This window comes from Aspergillus ambiguus (assembly GCF_047715705.1).
Source record: "Aspergillus ambiguus strain CBS 117.58 unplaced genomic scaffold BDV59scaffold_42, whole genome shotgun sequence".
NCBI classification, from domain to species: Eukaryota; Fungi; Ascomycota; class Eurotiomycetes; order Eurotiales; family Aspergillaceae; genus Aspergillus; species Aspergillus ambiguus.
This window is the reverse complement of record NW_027395555.1, coordinates 62,257-79,216: the sequence shown is the minus strand read 5'-3', so window position 1 is coordinate 79,216 and position 16,960 is coordinate 62,257. Positions and strand designations below refer to the sequence as shown.

At 48.3% G+C, this 16,960-nt stretch overlaps 10 protein-coding genes across 10 annotated transcripts; 4 read left to right on the top strand and 6 right to left on the bottom strand.

Moving 5' to 3' along the window:
* Positions 1-287: 287 nt before the first annotated feature.
* Positions 288-1,456, bottom strand: BDV59DRAFT_186513 (uncharacterized protein). Its single transcript, XM_073691041.1, has one exon. The coding sequence runs from the start codon at positions 1,018-1,020 to the stop codon at positions 331-333; it is 690 nt and encodes a 229-aa protein (XP_073544190.1). The 5' UTR covers positions 1,021-1,456; the 3' UTR covers positions 288-330.
* A 695-nt stretch (positions 1,457-2,151) lies between these two features.
* BDV59DRAFT_205259 (alpha/beta hydrolase) lies at positions 2,152-3,252 on the bottom strand (the record flags this gene model as incomplete). Its single annotated transcript, XM_073694611.1, has 1 exon — positions 2,152-3,252. The coding sequence occupies one exon, from the start codon at positions 3,250-3,252 to the stop codon at positions 2,152-2,154; it is 1,101 nt and encodes a 366-aa protein (XP_073544189.1).
* An 844-nt stretch (positions 3,253-4,096) lies between these two features.
* BDV59DRAFT_195688 (bZIP transcription factor) lies at positions 4,097-4,985 on the top strand (the record flags this gene model as incomplete). Its single annotated transcript, XM_073692614.1, has 2 exons — positions 4,097-4,202; positions 4,264-4,985. The coding sequence occupies 2 exons, from the start codon at positions 4,097-4,099 to the stop codon at positions 4,983-4,985; spliced, it is 828 nt and encodes a 275-aa protein (XP_073544188.1).
* Positions 4,986-5,208: 223 nt separating this feature from the next.
* Positions 5,209-6,354, top strand: BDV59DRAFT_210346 (putative short chain dehydrogenase/reductase; the record flags this gene model as incomplete). The annotated part of the gene is made up of 5 exons (XM_073695579.1): positions 5,209-5,299; positions 5,362-5,410; positions 5,469-5,534; positions 5,584-6,024; positions 6,078-6,354. The coding sequence occupies 5 exons, from the start codon at positions 5,209-5,211 to the stop codon at positions 6,352-6,354; spliced, it is 924 nt and encodes a 307-aa protein (XP_073544187.1).
* Positions 6,355-6,634: 280 nt separating this feature from the next.
* BDV59DRAFT_186509 (uncharacterized protein) lies at positions 6,635-7,175 on the bottom strand. The gene has a single exon (XM_073691040.1). The coding sequence runs from the start codon at positions 7,138-7,140 to the stop codon at positions 6,853-6,855; it is 288 nt and encodes a 95-aa protein (XP_073544186.1). The 5' UTR covers positions 7,141-7,175; the 3' UTR covers positions 6,635-6,852.
* Positions 7,176-7,514: 339 nt separating this feature from the next.
* Positions 7,515-8,011, top strand: BDV59DRAFT_186508 (uncharacterized protein; the record flags this gene model as incomplete). Its single annotated transcript, XM_073691039.1, has 1 exon — positions 7,515-8,011. A coding segment is annotated over exon 1 (199 nt), but the record flags the coding sequence as incomplete, so codon positions are not given.
* A 390-nt stretch (positions 8,012-8,401) lies between these two features.
* Positions 8,402-11,163, bottom strand: BDV59DRAFT_210345 (DUF3659 domain-containing protein; the record flags this gene model as incomplete). Its single annotated transcript, XM_073695578.1, has 5 exons — positions 8,402-8,508; positions 8,562-9,075; positions 9,115-9,282; positions 9,439-10,515; positions 10,696-11,163. 5 exons carry the CDS (start codon positions 11,161-11,163, stop codon positions 8,402-8,404), a joined length of 2,334 nt encoding a protein of 777 aa, XP_073544184.1.
* Positions 11,164-12,425: 1,262 nt separating this feature from the next.
* Positions 12,426-12,887, bottom strand: BDV59DRAFT_205255 (uncharacterized protein; the record flags this gene model as incomplete). Its single annotated transcript, XM_073694610.1, has 1 exon — positions 12,426-12,887. One exon carries the CDS (start codon positions 12,885-12,887, stop codon positions 12,426-12,428), a length of 462 nt encoding a protein of 153 aa, XP_073544183.1.
* Positions 12,888-13,418: 531 nt separating this feature from the next.
* Positions 13,419-14,057, top strand: BDV59DRAFT_205254 (uncharacterized protein; the record flags this gene model as incomplete). The annotated part of the gene is made up of 1 exon (XM_073694609.1): positions 13,419-14,057. One exon carries the CDS (start codon positions 13,419-13,421, stop codon positions 14,055-14,057), a length of 639 nt encoding a protein of 212 aa, XP_073544182.1.
* Positions 14,058-14,211: 154 nt separating this feature from the next.
* BDV59DRAFT_210344 (uncharacterized protein) lies at positions 14,212-15,769 on the bottom strand (the record flags this gene model as incomplete). Its single annotated transcript, XM_073695577.1, has 4 exons — positions 14,212-14,230; positions 14,522-15,008; positions 15,076-15,507; positions 15,559-15,769. The coding sequence occupies 4 exons, from the start codon at positions 15,767-15,769 to the stop codon at positions 14,212-14,214; spliced, it is 1,149 nt and encodes a 382-aa protein (XP_073544181.1).
* Positions 15,770-16,960: the final 1,191 nt, after the last annotated feature.

Genomic DNA, 16,960 nt, shown 5'->3' with positions numbered 1-16,960 from the left:
AACTGTCTTCATTTCTATGGCGTCCAAAGCGGAGATGAATGTGAAAGTCTGGCTTCCGAAGCGGGTATAGCCTTGACGTATGTTCTATCCGTTCAGTTCTCCAGCAACTGACGTATATAGACTAACAACACGAAAAGAGACTTCTGTGACTGGAACCCCGGCCGTAAGCACCCACTGAGCTTACAAGCAGATTGGAGCGGCTGGACCGATCACGACAATTGCCAGCGGGACTCCCGTTGCTGCAACAGCGACCAGCTAGATACATCGCGACACTCTAATAAACCGACCTAAAAAAAATACCTTGTATTTCTCACTATAGTCAAGCAACTATCATGCCTTGTGACACGGAAGAGATACACATGTTCCCCACTCTGTCACCCGTAAGCTCCATACACCCTGTGCAGTTGCCTTGGTCTTCAACCGCTCATACCAGTCTTGAGGAACGCATAGATCTAGCTGCTTCCACTCCCGGCTAATAGCGAGGGCCTCCCACGGCGCAAAAAATGCATCTAACGACTCATCTGTTACAGTAACCTTGCTTAGACGCCATGGTTTTAGAGCCAGCGTCAAGCATAGGTGGCGGACATGGCTAAATGAGCTGTCGAACAGTGCAAGGAAGGCCGGATAGACGGTTGCCCAATTCCCTGGTAGGTCAGGGGGGGCAGTATACGGCATGGTCATTTCGATGGAAATATCCATGGATGTTATGAGAGCCGTATACTCTGGTAGCAGTAGCCTCGACATATGAAATGGCGTGTCGAGGCCGGGTCCAGTAACAAACGTGTTGGTACGGTATAAGATGGGCTGGGCTTCTTCGTAGCTGTTCCTTTCTGTAAGCCCGTTGATTTTCCTCGCTCTGTAATTATATAGCGAAGCGAAGGAGCGTGGAGCGAAGGGGAAGAAACTGACCCAATCTGACAACACTGCAACCACTGAACAGCAGAAATCTTTGCTCCGGGCGGGTGCCCAGCCCATCCAGGCTCGCGGGCATCTGTCGCCTCGTTTGCCCAACTCGAGCATCGGTCCCAATATCGATCATCGACCAGCGGACCCTCTTGCTCGCACACACGATGCCACCACTGCCAGCAGAGGTCCGGCTTACCTTTGTTCGCTTTTGCCTTCGTGTAGCCACGGTTTAAAGGGACAGAAGTAGGACGACGAAATACATGATCAACATGTACGCGACGGCCACCCAGGAGCTGCAGATAGACCAGCTCGCGCACCTCTGGTGGAAGCTTCACAAAGAAACGACTCTGGCGCTGTGGGTTGCGGATGAGCTTTCCCAGTTCAAGTCGGCGACGTTCTGGGGGATGGGACAGGAAGTACCCATTTGTTGGAGGGATTGCCGTCGATTCTGCAAGTCGGATCGAGGATACCAACTGCGTCTGGCTCTGTACGGCGGGTATGTTGTAGCCTTTGCTTCCGAGAGAATAGCTTGGATAGTAGTCTCGGTGCCATGATAATGCATGTTGCTTGATATTAGCCGGGGGATGGGCTGGGTTTATATACTTCTCTGGAGCGATAGCGTGTCTTGGCATTGGTTTTGTCAGGTGGGTTACCAGACTACGTTTTCTGAGTACCTTGTAAAGCATGTCTCCTGCTCCAATGAGACTTGTTACACAAAATTTTTGTTACAGGTTCTGAGCAAAGGATTTCAAAAATAACAAACAAACTGTGTACATGAAGATCTGGTCGTCCACGAGATTCACGCACCAGTGATATAGCATGATATATCCTCGGTTCTGAAGCATAAACTGCTAGCCAATAAGAGAGACCGCTCTAGTATACAAATATATTTTTTAATAAAAAATACTATAAAACTTTCTACAAAATTAGAAAATTTCACTTAAGCTCTCCCAAAAATCTAAACTCCATCGATCAGGCCCTGAGCACCTCCCCCCTGGCCATGCTCGATAGTCTTCGCCTCGCGGTCCAACTGCTGGTGAATCGGTAATATTAATATTCCCTCATCTATGGGCTGATGAGAGGAAGCTTGCCAATGGAACCGTATAGGGCGTTGCTGACCATTCTTCCTGATATGGGAACCATTTTCAAAGAGATCCACACCACCACCGGATTCCTGAAGCATCCATGCCCTTTGCCATATCCAACAATGTACCACCTACAGCAGGCCTACAACCCACAAGGACCTCACATATTAATGAACCCACGTCCAACAGCCTCATGGCGAACAAGGGTGGTTGTATTTTGAGCAAGGTTGGTCCGGAAGAAACGAGTGAGCCTGTCGAACGGAATAAGGTCCACACGGTCATACAAGTCAACATGACCAGCACCCGGCACCCAGAACAGCTCCTTCGGCTGACTTGCACGTTCATAAGCGTCCTCGCTGAACTCGCGGGAGTGTGCCTGATCGCCCGAGATGAATAGCATCGGACGGGGCGAGATAGTATCAATATCATTGAAGGGATAGAAATTCATAAACTTCACGTTGCTGGTGAGAGTTGGATGCGTCGTAAGGTTAGACGTGGTACCTTCGGGAGTAAATTGGCCACGTCGAGTGCGATAGTAATCGTAAAACTCGCGTTCGACAGCATCTGTATCATTCGTGAGTTCATTTGGAGTCCCGCCGGTGTATTCGATCTCTCCGCCCTCGATCTCGACCCAGCGCTGCTGCGCCGCCTGAGCGATGATTGCCTTTCGTTGGGTGATGTTCTGTGCGTGCTGCAATCCATTGCGGTTGGCAGCACCCATGTTGTACATGCTTGACGTTGCGATCGCCTTGATGCGGGGGTCGATCTTTGCTGCACTGATGACGAAGCTACCGCTGCCGCAGATGCCTAGACCACCAATGCGTTCACGGTCGACGAAATCCTGAGTGCCGAGATAGTCTACGGCAGCGCTGAAAGCCTCGGCGTAGAGGTCTGGCGACACTGCGTTGCGTGGTTCACCCTCGCTTCCGCCCCAGAATGGCATGTCGAGGGAAACAGTGACAAACCCTTGCTCGGCTAACTTAGTGGCATAGAGGTTGGCGCTTTGTTCCTTCACTGCGCCCATGGGGTGACTGACGACGATGGCCGGTGCCTCGATGTTGCGAGTAAGGTTATTCCGAATGAACAGGTTGCCGGCGATGGTCATTTGGTATTGATTCTGGAAGGTGATGGGATGGACAGTGACAAGATCACTCTGATAGAAGTTGTCGGCACCGAAGGACATGTTCTGGGCCACGATAGGAAGTGTATTCATGAAAGTCACCATGCCGAAGACGGCGATATTGCCTATCCACAACTTCATGATGCTGGAGCAATTGAGAGAGTGTTTTGAAGATGATTAGGGGAACTTGAAAATCGAATTACTTTATGCATGGATCAGTCCCGATGGCCATGCTGTCCCTTTTAAATGTGGTGTCTCGACTAACGATTTGCCCCTTAAAAGCAGCAACAGAGATAGACAAAATAGTTGCCTGGCACGATATCCCCAGATTACGCGTCGCCAATGCTGTTCAGTAAAGAACTGTCATCATGCCAAGATATATTGTTTAAGAGGTACATTCTTGTTTGCTCGAAGACATCATGAGCAATCACTACATTGCACACAAGGTTTGCTGGCTTGCGCGCCCAGATCTCCCATCTGGGTGATCGGCCCGTTGGCAAATCTATGCTCCGGTTGGTCATCCAGGTTAAGGTAGCGGGGCCTCATGCAAGTTGCTTACATGCGGGGCCGGTTTCATCCAATCTTGGTCACCATCGGGTCCCTCTTCCCTCTCGGCATTCACCGAAGGCAACATTACATTAAACTTGCCTCATCATCCCATCTAGGCGCCTAGGTGGTGATTGTGGAGATTTTCTACTTGGACTGCGAGGTTAGTGAGACTTTCAACGTGGATCTGACCAATAATTCCTATGGATTGCTTGAAGCGGAGCATGCCTGCGCGTTCCCAAGAGCATAGCCATTGTCCTCCCGTACCCTCGCAGTGGGCCCTAAAGTGGAGTTATTGTCAGCATGTTGCATTTATAGCCTGGCCCATGTCATCTTCTTGTCCTAAAGCTGTCCAATTTACCCATCATTGTTCTTCGCAGACGATTCAAGCCTAATGGAAGAGGCTTACGTTGAACCGAGCATCATTGAATTGACATGCATGCCACAACAAGCTGACATTCAACTGGTCGAAGAAGATTGGACGGGGGTCATAGACCAGAAAACACGCAGAAAGTTGCAGAATCGCCTGAACCAACGACGCTATCGTGCGTATCATGGCTTCACTCTCGGCCAGGCAAGTGACCTGCATGCTGACATTCATTTCAGGGTTGAGGAAACAGGCGGAGGGGTATTGTCTACGTGCTCTTCCGTCTCCTTCCAGTCACGTGTCATCAAGTACATCACCTCACCGGGTTTCTAGCTCAGCCCAGGAAGAACAAGAAACACTACTGTCCTGCACCCATGCACCGCCACATGCAGTCCAATTTCGCCAACGGTTCGAAGCCCTGGCATACGAAAGCTACCTCCGTGGCAGCCCTAACAGAGACCACCTAATAAGCCTCAGTCGTCTCAACGTACACAAGGCAATTCATGAAAATATTACTGCCATTGGAATGACCCCATCCTGGATGATAAGCGATGATTCAATCTCTATATTCAACCTGAAGCAGCCCAGCTTCACATTAGAAGAAATACCACTCAGTCTGCGACCAACACTTACCCAGCTACAAATACCACATCACCCGTGGCTGGATTTTTTCCCATTCCCACGCATGCGAGACGTGATGATCTTGGCTGGCGACTCATTTGATGACGATGACCTTTGCCATGATCTGATGGCGTTTTGGGATACAAGAAATACCGCCGCGACACTGCTTGTATGGGGCAACTCGTGGGAGCCAATGAACTGGGAAGTCACCGAAGCTTTCGCCTACAAGTGGCGGTGGCTCCTTCGAGAATGTCCTGGGCTATTGACGTCAACCAATAGTTGGCGGAGATCGAGAGGTGATGAGCCGCTAAATTGGAAGTATATTTTACATCATGACTAGTGTCAGCGGTGGAATTTGGGATAGAATTACCAAAGGGAACCAAATCCCGTCGAACTTATTCTGTGTGGGTCGGTGTACCCAGATTCTGGGAATATGGATACATTGTCAGCAAGATACATTAGCGTGGATTCCACAATCGAAGATCTATTTAAATATTTACTTCTCCCATTTGTATTTTCAGATCGCAGGACTACTTTCTGATTCATGATTGCTACCTATCGCAATGTCTACCTATACACCTTCCGCTCCAGTGAACTGTGATGTTGATTTCGACCATTCGACGTTGAAAGACAAGACAGCCATTGTCACCGGCGGTATGGGATACACACCACAAGTTCGACGCTCAATGAGGAGTAATAAACTAACTTTGATTTAGGTGCCAATGGCCTCGGTGAGGCCTATGTTCGTTCGCTGGTCAAAGCTGGGTAAGAAACACTGAGCACAAAACAGGCAGTTGAAGACATAGGCTCACAAACTTGTCAGTGTGAGGGTCTGCGTTGGAGACCTTAATCTTGAGAAAGGCCAGAAACTAGAAGCCGAGCTTCCAGGGTAAGTTCCGATAAGTAATATCTCACAACAAACACTGATCTTTGAACAGAGTTAAATGTATTAAATGTGATACTTCGAGCTGGGAGGACCTGGTTCGACTGTTTCGCGAAGCTAGTTCATTCTCTATGAATGGAAGGATTTCCTATGTGGTAGCCAACGCTGGTATTCATCGACCAGACGAAGTTTTTCTATATGCCGGTGATGACCAGGAGCCAACAAAACCCGACCTAACGACCATCGATGTCAATCTTACTGGTACACTCTATACAGCCAAACTGGCGTCCCATTATTTCATCCGTCAAAATGGCCAGAATGAATCTCCCACCCAGGAAGATACATGTCTAATACTAATTGGATCTGGTGCGGCTTTCCTCGACTGTCCTCGCACTCCTCAGTATTGCGCGACCAAGTGGGCTATGCGCGGGATTATGCATGCATTGCGACGAACGGCGTTCTTTTACGGTAGTCGCGTAAATGTTATTTCACCATGGTTAGTACCTAGCACTATGGATACACTGGTGTGTATACGCTAACATCATTTAGGTACGTCAAGACGAACATTCTATCGGAGGAAGCCTTTGCGCATGTGGCTGGCGTCGGGGTGAAATTCGCGGAAGCAACTGATGCAGGAGATTGTTTACTTCGAATCTTGAGTGATACCGGTATCAACGGTCGCTCTCTGTTCATTGCACCCAGAAAATGGGCTCCCCGGGGCTATATGGACCTTGACCTGGAGCATTATCCGAGGGGGTCTCTTCTCGACCAGATCCAGGCCGACCAGGTGAAATCTGCCCCAGTGGAGCTGGGACTCTTTATTTAAGATATTATGTATGTTCTTGGAAAAGTTGCATAAATTTGTGTCCATATTCACAAATGTATAAACCGCCATGTATTCTGGGTTCAGAAGCATGAGATGGATATCTTCGCGGAATAAACGAGAATATCTTTATTTGATGTTTGTGGGGATTTATTGAGAGACCGAGAATCCCCACCTCGTATTCAGACAAGCACCCGCAAATGCCTGGTAGACCTCTTTTTTTCTTTGAAAAAGCTCTTCAGCGAAGATGGCGTCGTTCCAGGATCTTTCCCCAGAGCTAGTTCTCATGATAATTAATTATACAAAAGAACCCGGAGTATTGTCACTCCTATCGCATCACTTCGCCGCCATCGCCCTGCCAAGAGTCCGCGTCGAAGGCCTCGTGAAGGCTGCCCTCGAAGACGACACAGAACGATTCGAATCTATTTTATCTCAACCTGTGGATGTCGAATATCTTGATGGGAGGCTCTTGCGAGCTCTTGTACGTATCGGTAATCCGGCCTATGTGTCCCGGGTTTTGAAGGTAAAACCTATTGTATCTCGGAACCCAGCCCTCTCAGGAACTCTCCTGCATGAAGCTGTGGATGCCGGACATACAGAGGTTGTAAAACTCCTCATCGATGCTGGGTGTGACATGACTGCAGTATCAGAAGCTGATGGCCATACTGCCCTTTCCCTGGCTGTCGGTCGCGGACATGAGGATATAGTCAGGGCGCTTCTAGATGCACATGGCGAGAAGCCGGATGAGGCGTGTTCTCCAGTCTGGCCGCTTGTTTTCCAAGCCACCATCGCTGGTCGTCTTACTATTTTGCGAGTGCTTTTAGACCACGATGTAGATTCGTCCGTGTCAAAAAAAGGCCTGGCGTCCGCTCATGTCGCCACAGGGGAAGAATTATCTACCAAGTCCGCTGCCGACTTTATTCGTCCTTTCATCGCAGATGGTCTTGATATCAATATCCGATCCCATACCGGACTCACGCCGATACAGTACGCCCTACAGTCAGCTAACATTCCTGCATTCCACGCCCTTCGGGACGCTGGCGCAGATGTTCATGTTGTAAATAACGATCGGGCAACTCTACTACATTACGCTGCGCGATATTCAGATTACAGCATCTGCCGCACGTTACTAGATGCAGGTTTGGACATCAACGCCAAAGATGCCCACGAGCGGCCCCCTATCCGCTGGGCGTTGCTCAACCATTCAGATCGCGCCGATCAGGTACTGGATTGCTTGCTAGATGCTGGAGCTGAGCTCTTTCATCGTGACCTGCAAGGAGATACACTACTACATGATGCGTGCTCGAAGGGAGACCCTATCTGCGTCGATATCCTTATGAGCGCAGGGATTGACGTCGACGTAAAAAATGATAAAGGCCTGACACCGATGCTCTGTGCTGTTCTCAATCGGCATGTTGAGGTTCTATCCATGCTGATAGGCGCGGGGGCTGACATGGAAGTTCGCGATGACCAAGGGAGAACGGCTGTGGATATTGCGTCCCAACAGCAGGATGATGCTTGTCTCGACGTCTTAGGCTGATTGTTCTTTAATCATGTTGAAATTGCTGGTACCACTCGCCCGACGTGAAATATTATGGCATTAACTGCCCTGCACACCCTTCTGTGCTCCTGTCCAAACCCTGCGGCTTGCATTTGACACAATGATATCGTGATGCACAGGTATTAAAAGGCTCACCCAAGATAACCTTCATCCATCATACCATGGAACCAGTTCCTCATGTAGAAAGAGGGTGCTAGAAATAGCCGAAAGTACCTATTTCAATAAATTTATAGATCAAATATATTTCTCAAAAAGGGCTCGAATCATTTTATCTTACACTATTTTGGTTATAATTATGATAGGTATATATAAACAAGGTGTAACTTACTATCTTATCCTAGAAGTAATTCTAGACGACACAGCCAACTAATAAAATACGGGTAGCTGATAAGTTGCTGATCGACATAATTATCCTCTAAGGATACAAAAGTTGTCTTTTCGCGAGTTTAGTAATGGCTACAGATGGAAAGGATGACAGTAAATGAGGATTTAGAAATAATGTCCATTAGACCAAAATACAGTATCCAATACAATAAGAACCAGCCGGTGAGCAAGGAAAAGGAGATAAAGCAAGTGAACACGAAAAGAGAACTCAACTAGGAAGATCAGAAAAATAGCTTTTAGCCTCTGAAGACCGGCTACTTCTTACCACCCAGGCCCAGTGAATCTGTCACCGTGCCCAACCCAAATCCCTCCAGGAGCTTGTCGATACCAAGGCTGCCAAGCAGGCTGTTCAGAAGGCCCCCAAGTCCCAACTCGTTCAAAAGCTTACCAACGAGGCCCAGCACGCCGCTAAGAAGGAGGCCGACTGCAGCAATAATCTGGAACAATGGCTCTGAAAGAAGGGCCCATAAGGGGTTAATCTGCCTCTTGGCGTGAGGCATATCGTCGATCATCTTTCGTCCGTTCTCGATGGTCTCAACGACAGTCTCGGTTAGTTCTTTCAAGAGGTCTGCCAGTTCATATTCTTCCGGAGTCGCCTCATGGGAAGAACTATGAGCTTTTGCGGTGGCAGCAATCTGCCCATCAGGATCAAGAGAGCGAAGAGCACCCTTACATTCCTGCAAGGAACCACTTGCCTCTTCTATCAAGGGCTTGACATCCTTCACGAGCTGTTCCTCGTCGAGCTCCTCCTTCGGAGTGCTCTTGGCCTTCTCGATAAGCTGTGAGGCCCGTATAAATTAGTCTTCCGTGATGTGCACGTCAGTGAGGAGAGCATGTACCTGTGCAATATGCCTGCAATGTGCCCCAACGCTGTCGAGTGTCTGTCGAAGAATTGTGCACATCTTTTTGCCCAGTTCTCGGCTTTCCGCTTCCTGCTGTTGTTTTTTGGCTTCTTCGGGGGACAACTGGGGTTCCTCGGGGAGATCCTCAAGTTTCGTACACTCCCCGATCTTCTGGCCATCGTCATTTACCACGCAACCATTGTTGTCCACTGTCTTTCCGATCAGGTCCTCGAGTTTGCCCTGCGTCAGCTTCCCGAGCAGCTCTCCGGTGCCGCTTCGAACTTCTCCCGTTTGGCTCACTTTGTTGCCGGCCATGGGACTGATATTCTGTGGCGGTTCTTCGGGAGTCCAGCGTTCTGCGCGACCTATAACGTTACCCGATTTGTCCATGATCTCACCGTCTTCATCAACACCCCGTCCAAGAAGTCGACTCTCGTCGCCTTCCACTAGCTTTCCCAAGATCTGACCATTCGAATCTGTAACCATTCCCCCTTTGGTCACAACAAGACCATCTAGTCCGAAGAATGGCCCTTCCGCTTCTTCGCGTTCCTCGCTTGGAACAAGCTCAGCCATACCGATCACCTCGCCAGTGTCATTCCAGACTTGTCCTTTCCCATCCACCTTCTTGCCTGCCATCTTCTTCGGCATTCCTGCGACAATGTGTCCGAAAACGACCCCTGACTCATCAACCACATTTCCCAGCTTGTTCACCATCTTTCCCTCAAGAATAGATAGATCTTGCTCTTCCGCTTCCTCTTCCTCCTCCTCCTCCTCCTCCTCCTCCTCCTCCTCTTCTCCCCCTTCTGCTTCTCCTCCATTCCCAGTCTCTTCCAGCTCCCCAGGCTGGAACGGCTCAGCACGACCGAGAGTGTTGCCTTTCTTATCCAGAATATCTCCATCGTCATCCACGGGACGCCCGACCAGCTTCTTGATATCGCCCTCAATGACTCTTCCTACCCTCTTTCCATTCTCGTCCTGAACGCAACCATCGTCGGCGACGAAGACTTCCCCGAAATTTGCGAAAGGGCCTGCCTCTTCTTCTTCCGCTAGGATCGGTTTTGCTTTGCCAACAAGGCGTCCTCGATTATCCAAGAACTGACCTTGATTGTCCAGTTGCAGACCCTCTCGGCTGAGCTTCTTGGCATCACCCTCGATCAGTTGACCCACGGGGACCCCATCTTTGTTTACGATGCTGCCAAGCTTATCGCAGGTCAGACCTTCCAGAATCGAGATGTCAGGCAATTGTTCGCCAATGAGGGCCCTGCCTCCACCCGTCGCTTCATCGCTTCGCTCTCGCAACTTTTGGAAAGCAGCATCGGCGGCTTGGCCGGAAACGACTTCAACTTGTCCAACGACCTTGTTACCATTGTCCAAGACCTGACCCTGTTCATTAACCAGCTTTCCTGCGAAAGTACTTGGGTCTTGAACATTCACAACTGTGCCAATCGTCTGGCCATCTTCGTCAACGATCTTGCCGTCCTTGTTTATCTTCCTCCCTTCCAGTATTGAGACATTCTTAGCAATTTCGCCAGCTCGGTCCATTGGTTTTGTTGTCACTTCTTTTCCGCCCGGCGCTTGCCCGACCTCTTGGGGGACAATATTGACGCGCCCAATCAGGTCGCCATCTTCATCCAGTATTTCTCCCCCGCCGTCCACAATTTGACCAACAAGGTCCTGGGGGTCGCCTTCGGTAACTTGGCCGATCTGTCTTCCTGTTTTATCCAGTATCTTTCCATCCTTGTCAACTTTGAGCCCCTCTAAACTAGACAAATCCAGAAAACTATCGTTCAAATGGGCATCGACAACATTGCCTGTGGCTTCAGCTCCAGTAGTCTTCCCTATTTGATCACGAACAGCGCGGGCCCCCATATCAGTAGCCCCTTTACCGAGCGTCGCGACCTTTGAGGAAACTCCCTTTGCCCGATCCAAGGTTGAGGATGCAAGGGCCCCAGACCCCGACGCTTTATCGTCAAATCGACCCTGACCACCTTGATACCTCTGCTCTCCACGTCGAATGTTGCTCATTTTGCTGGGAGAATAGTCTTACGATGGAACTCGGTTTATCTGACTTGTTAAAAGTCGTTTTCACCTTGTGTCTCCGACTATCCTGGGCTCTTTTGATGACTCTTTGCGCTGCGATGGACAATTCCTTGTCCAACATCCACAGGGCTATGTAGGTAAGAGATATGATGGCTCAAGTTGCTGTGCGATTTTTTTCTGTCGTGGTGAGGAAGATTTTCTTGCCAAACAACGATATCATCAGCTAATCCATAGATTTGAATCGCGAGGATGTGTCAGTCAACGTTTCAACGTGCAGATAACGGATCTTAGAGACTAAGAACAGTCCAAGATCTAGGAAAAATTGACGAGAACACTATTATGAGATATCAAAGATCGCGGTTATGATAAAGCACTGCATGAGGATTCAAGAACATCAATCTGATTCCCTGACGTTCTTCTACCGTCATCACTCCTACATTATCATGCACTAGGCGTAATGAAAAAACTGGAGTCGGCGCGGGTGGGCTGGATTCATTAGTTTCATGGTACAATAGTTTCTTCGACAGGAACCATGGGGCTTCCATCACGAGGGCATCTTGAGAACAAATCCAGCCACCCAGCTGCCTAGCATAGACGCTCGTAATAACGGAGATTTGAACCATTTCCACTACTTTACATGGGAACAGATATTGTTGGAAAATGACATCGAACCCATGTTAACGTCTTCGGCGTTACAGAATGGATTGTATTGCCGTAGTCTCATTGGCGGAAAGTGGGCCGATATACTTTTCGTCGAAGAGCTATCGGAGACGACGTTGTGCCCCCTAGTTTGTTACACGTTTTTGACTTAAATTGAGTAAATATAAAGAAGGTTCATAAGTCTACTAAATATTCCTGTTTTCCCATAAGATTTTGTTTCTTGGTTTCAAAAGAAAGTATAAAAAATGTATTTTTCTGCTGCATCCATCAGGGAAGATGATTGGTGATTGACTCGCAAATACCCTTTATGAGACTCGATAGTACGACAAATTATATTCAAAATTCATAGGTCGCTTCGTACGTACATATAGATATCCTGCAATATTGGACTCAGCGAGGAACATGGATTAAGGAGACATTGATCTACGAGGATATCTTCCACGAGAACCGTGACCTAGTTTATTCCACCTAGTGTCTTTTCACCCAGCATCCCCAAAAAATCTAACACAGCTCATTTCTCACTTACTAGAGACGAGTTATCAAGAGCTTTCAAGTTAGACCCATGCCAAAATCAGGGAACGAAACACTTACAGCAACGATAACGTAATATCACCGTGGATTTTGGCTTTCAACTCAACTTCCACATCGAGGTTCAAGTCCAGACGTAGTTTAAGTCCTGTGTCTTCATCCTTTTGCTGAATCTGCTGGCTCTCTTCCTTCGTACCACGAATGATCTCTTCGGTGGACTGGTCGTCCATGCGAGATACAGGCCCTGACAGTGAATATTGCTCGGATTCTCCACGGTCAAGTGGTTGTAGAGCTGTAAGTTGATTCTCGTCATTTTGCTGGTTTGGTTGTCGAAACTTTTTCAGCCGACGATTGACCTGCAGCTGTCGCGGCTGGTCCACTGTTTGTCTGGGATTTGGGTCTCGGTCTATGATTTCAGGATCGCTTTCATATTCGGAGCCTAGGGATGTTGCATGTTCTCTATCAAAGTGGTCGTCATAAATAGCACTATCCTCTTTTGCAGACGCAGAAGGTAGGGCCATTTTGGAAGGGAACTGGTATAGAGTAAAACGATGTCAAACAGCAAAGGTTTCATTGTCTCACTTGCAAACTACATACATAATGTTTTATACCTACGAGAGGGCAAGCCTCATATGAACAATACTGAAAAGTTGTTTTCTTTGCAACCGCCACCGACGGCATTCAGCTGTGGGTTCCTATGGGTCAGACAATGTAAGCTACCATGGCCTTCTCTGCCGGGACACATCATATGAAGACGGGCACCAATGCATCAAACACCGATTTCATGACTAGACATGCGTCATCTCAGTTCAAGTGAGCCAATGACCCTGGGACTTTATTAATCTCTCTATTTTCCAATATACTCTAAATGAGTGCCAACCGCGCCAGGTTGCCACTCTGACATCACAACGGTACAACGATATCGAGCACCTTAATCGGTAATAAGTACAATAGCCTTCGTTCTATAGCAGACTTTGAAGTGCATATGTACTCCCTCCTGCAGGCATATTATTACGCCCATTTACCAGGTGGACGCCTGATTTACCCTCGAAATGGCAGAGGCCATGCCTAAAGCCACGAGCACAGATACAGATCACAACCCTGAACGAACATCTCTGCCGAAGAGAAGACCGCCAAAACTCAAAAGAAACGTTGCCCCTAACACTGGACCATCCGAAGAAGGCCATGAATTGAACAATGGGCCCAACTACGGACAGTCATCTGGTGATAATGACAGGAACATGACACGCACTGGCACCGAGTCGGCGCCAGAAGCCGAGTATAGCGATCCAGAAGTCCAGGCGGACGAAACAGATATCCAGGGCGATCAAGGGAGAGCAGAACAAGGACAGACAGCTGTGATAGATCGCCCAAAGACCACCCCGGTCGGAAACTGGCAAAGGCGGGAACGTGGTAGGCGTGGAAACCAACAACTGGTTCCCGTGGGGGATATTGGCGATGTCGGGAAGACAGTGAATGGGGCAGTAAGCTCTGTTCAGGACGTGGGGTCGAAAGCTATCAATACCGCTGGCAATACAGTTGGCAAAACCTTGGGGAGTGCCGTTGGAGCATCGCAGAATGAGGAAAAAGGCAAGGATGAGCAGCTAAGATTGCGGTTAGATTTGAACCTGGACATTGAAGTGCAGCTGAAAGCAAAAATACATGGTGACCTCACCCTGCAATTGCTGTAAGTGCTATGTGTTTTGTGCTGGATTTGAACGTATTACTGACGTGTGTATATACTAGGAACTAGGACTCCCTGCGTTATACCTCTGTTTATCTTCTCATCCCTTGCTTGTTCGTCACGTCGGTTTATTATATCTCAACATGCTATATTTCTGTCCATTATTTGAGGGTGTGATGCCTGTCTTGTCTTTTACAATGGAAATTAAAAAGATGCTGTGCACCGCTATCTAAATATTGAATGCGTTTGTAAGCCTCGAACTATTGATACAAAAGATGGAAACGGGCACTGGCACTTCATAATAAAAGAAGAACCTGATGTCACGTCTTCGCGAAATTATAACCGAATTATCTCCGCACATGTGACGAAGGTATCCAGTTTTTGTCTCTGCATTATAAATGGAGGGCCGATTTCGCATTCCTCCTGACCAAGGCTTCGGGATTCTGCTTGTTCAAGGAAGGGCTGGAATACGCGATATTTTCTGAGTCGTTCGCTAAAACTGCCCTGGCTGCTTCGCTGCCAACAATGGGAACGTTCCCTAGTTTCCCATCTCCCACATCTTTTGGATGCAAGAGACCGACCTGAACAAGTACACTTGCCTGATCCCAGTATACGTGCTCAGAGTAAAGTTGCCCACCACGGAGACATACAATATTGATAATGACAATTCGTACCTCTTTGTCAGTTGGTGGTACATGTGGGAGGATCCATGGCATGTCTTGAGTGTGCTTGAAGTATACGTAAATCTCGTCCACTACTCTGTCCGCACCGATTGTACGAGAGAGCAACCGCATCTGCATTGACGGCGGCTTCCCTTGTGGAAAAGATGTCGCGTAGAACCTGCGGAGTGCTTCCCTGCCAGCGGCGCCTTCCAAAGTAGGGGTATATGTAATCGAAGGAGTCCCATTTCTCACATAGCTTGCTAAAGGGTCCCTCATATTGGAGGAGAAATACCTGTCTAACAATATACAAGTCAGAGGTTTTCGGTGACATTTTAACCTGAAAAGGAAAGGGGTGTTAGGTACTTTCTTGGATCTGATCCCACTTGTCTTCCAAATTGCCACGTTTCCCGAGCTCATCTTGGAGAAGTGCTAGAGTCCTACTCCAAGCCAAATTGGCGGCCAAATATTCGTAGCATCTCCTACTCTTTTCTGCAAAGCCCGGAACAGCTGCAGAATAGAGGAAAGCCCTATATTGGAGGGGAAGGAAATCTCCGACGCCTATTCCAGAGCGGAAATGTTTTCTTTCTATATTTTTATGTCCCTTTGCACCTTGCAAGTCCTGGAATATATCGACATCCTGGTTCGCGAGATGCACAAGAACTCGCATCGACGATGGGTAACATAGTTCTCTTCCCGGCATCCGCGTGGGATAGTAGGCGATAAGAGCGCATATCTTACGGGTATTTTGAGGGTTCAGGTAGTATTCCAAGCAAAATGCAGCTGCAGTACCAAACCCTGCAATGGTATAAGAGCCATGCAATCTAGATATTCATGAAAATCACTTACCAACTACAGCATATGACTCACCCGCACCAAGCAGCTGTACGACATTGTTCAGCTCTTGCGTAAATCGACGTGTATCTTTCGTGAACTGGAGATAGGTGACATCGAATCCTTCAGCCTCACAGTCGCGGAGGAACCCTCGATCACACTCCTTGCCCTCTGAGGTAATACACAGTCTCCTTGTCCTGTGCGAAAAAGAGAGAAAGCTGGCCATATATGAGCTGTCGTTGATATAGTAGAGGTTATTCCATCACAAAGGAAGACGCAAGTAGAAGATCAATCCGAGTCAATAGGAAGTTGGGTGATCACTAGTACGCAAGTCAACCTTTACAATAGGGTTACCGAGGAGAGCAAAGCTCTTTCCATTTCTGTTTTCCTGTGTGACGCATTCCTTATGACGCACTGGTAAATTGCACGGTTGGTAGAGTGGCCCGGGCGTACTCTTTCCCCGGAAAAGGCAAAACGTATACATGGCTGGGAAAAAGCCACCTGAATCATTGGCTTGTTTGATGTTCCACGGAAATGCAGAGCAAGTAGTTCGCAGCTGATTAGACGACATCATTCGTCCGCACGTAGTCTTCTCTATTTCAAATTCCAAACTGCCAAATCATGAGGTAATTAATTGTTTTCTTCTGGGGACAGAAAGTTCATTTTCCTATTCAGCCTTCCCTAAAGATCAAGAGTACATTGTCATTGGGTGTCCTGAGGACCATCTGTCTTTCCTCTCTGCTCTTTTCCAGAACGCGTTTCGAGTTCCTCTTTGTACCCCTCTGCCTGCATAAGCCAGAACCTGGTCAGCATTCCATTGAGGAATATCTTGTCAGTCAGCTTTATGAAACCGTATAGGACCCAACCCCAACCCCAGATGGACACTCCTGTCATACTAGCAACCAACAGAACGGGACCAAGTAAGAGAAGAGAAAGAAGTCCCCATAAAACGATAGATATCGCCAGGAAGAGAAATGTCGAAGCCACAAAGACGAGCAGTGGGACTCCACAGCAAATGAACTGGCAGATTATAAACGTTGCCGTGATGGGGTGCGATAGTGTAGCCTCATACAAGAGCATTTGGCGATCAGGAGGAAAGGTCTTTAAAACAAATCGTTTGACACTGGATTCGAATAAATCCCCGAACGTCGGCACAGAACTTTTGGCCCATTTCCAAAGCTGTGAAGGTATAGATGATAATGGCGGAATGGCAAAGTCTGCGTGCTGCTCATCGCTAGGGGGGCCTTCCCCCGGGAAATCCCCAGGGACATGCGGGCCTTTGGCAGTCTCATCCATCTGGGGCATCCGCTGTGGGATAGGAGCATCTACCCCCTGGGCCAGGAAGTCTGGGGCTGCATTTCCAGGCAAACGGCTGTCGGCATTAACCGCGTTGAGAGACATCTTAGGCAGCCTAACA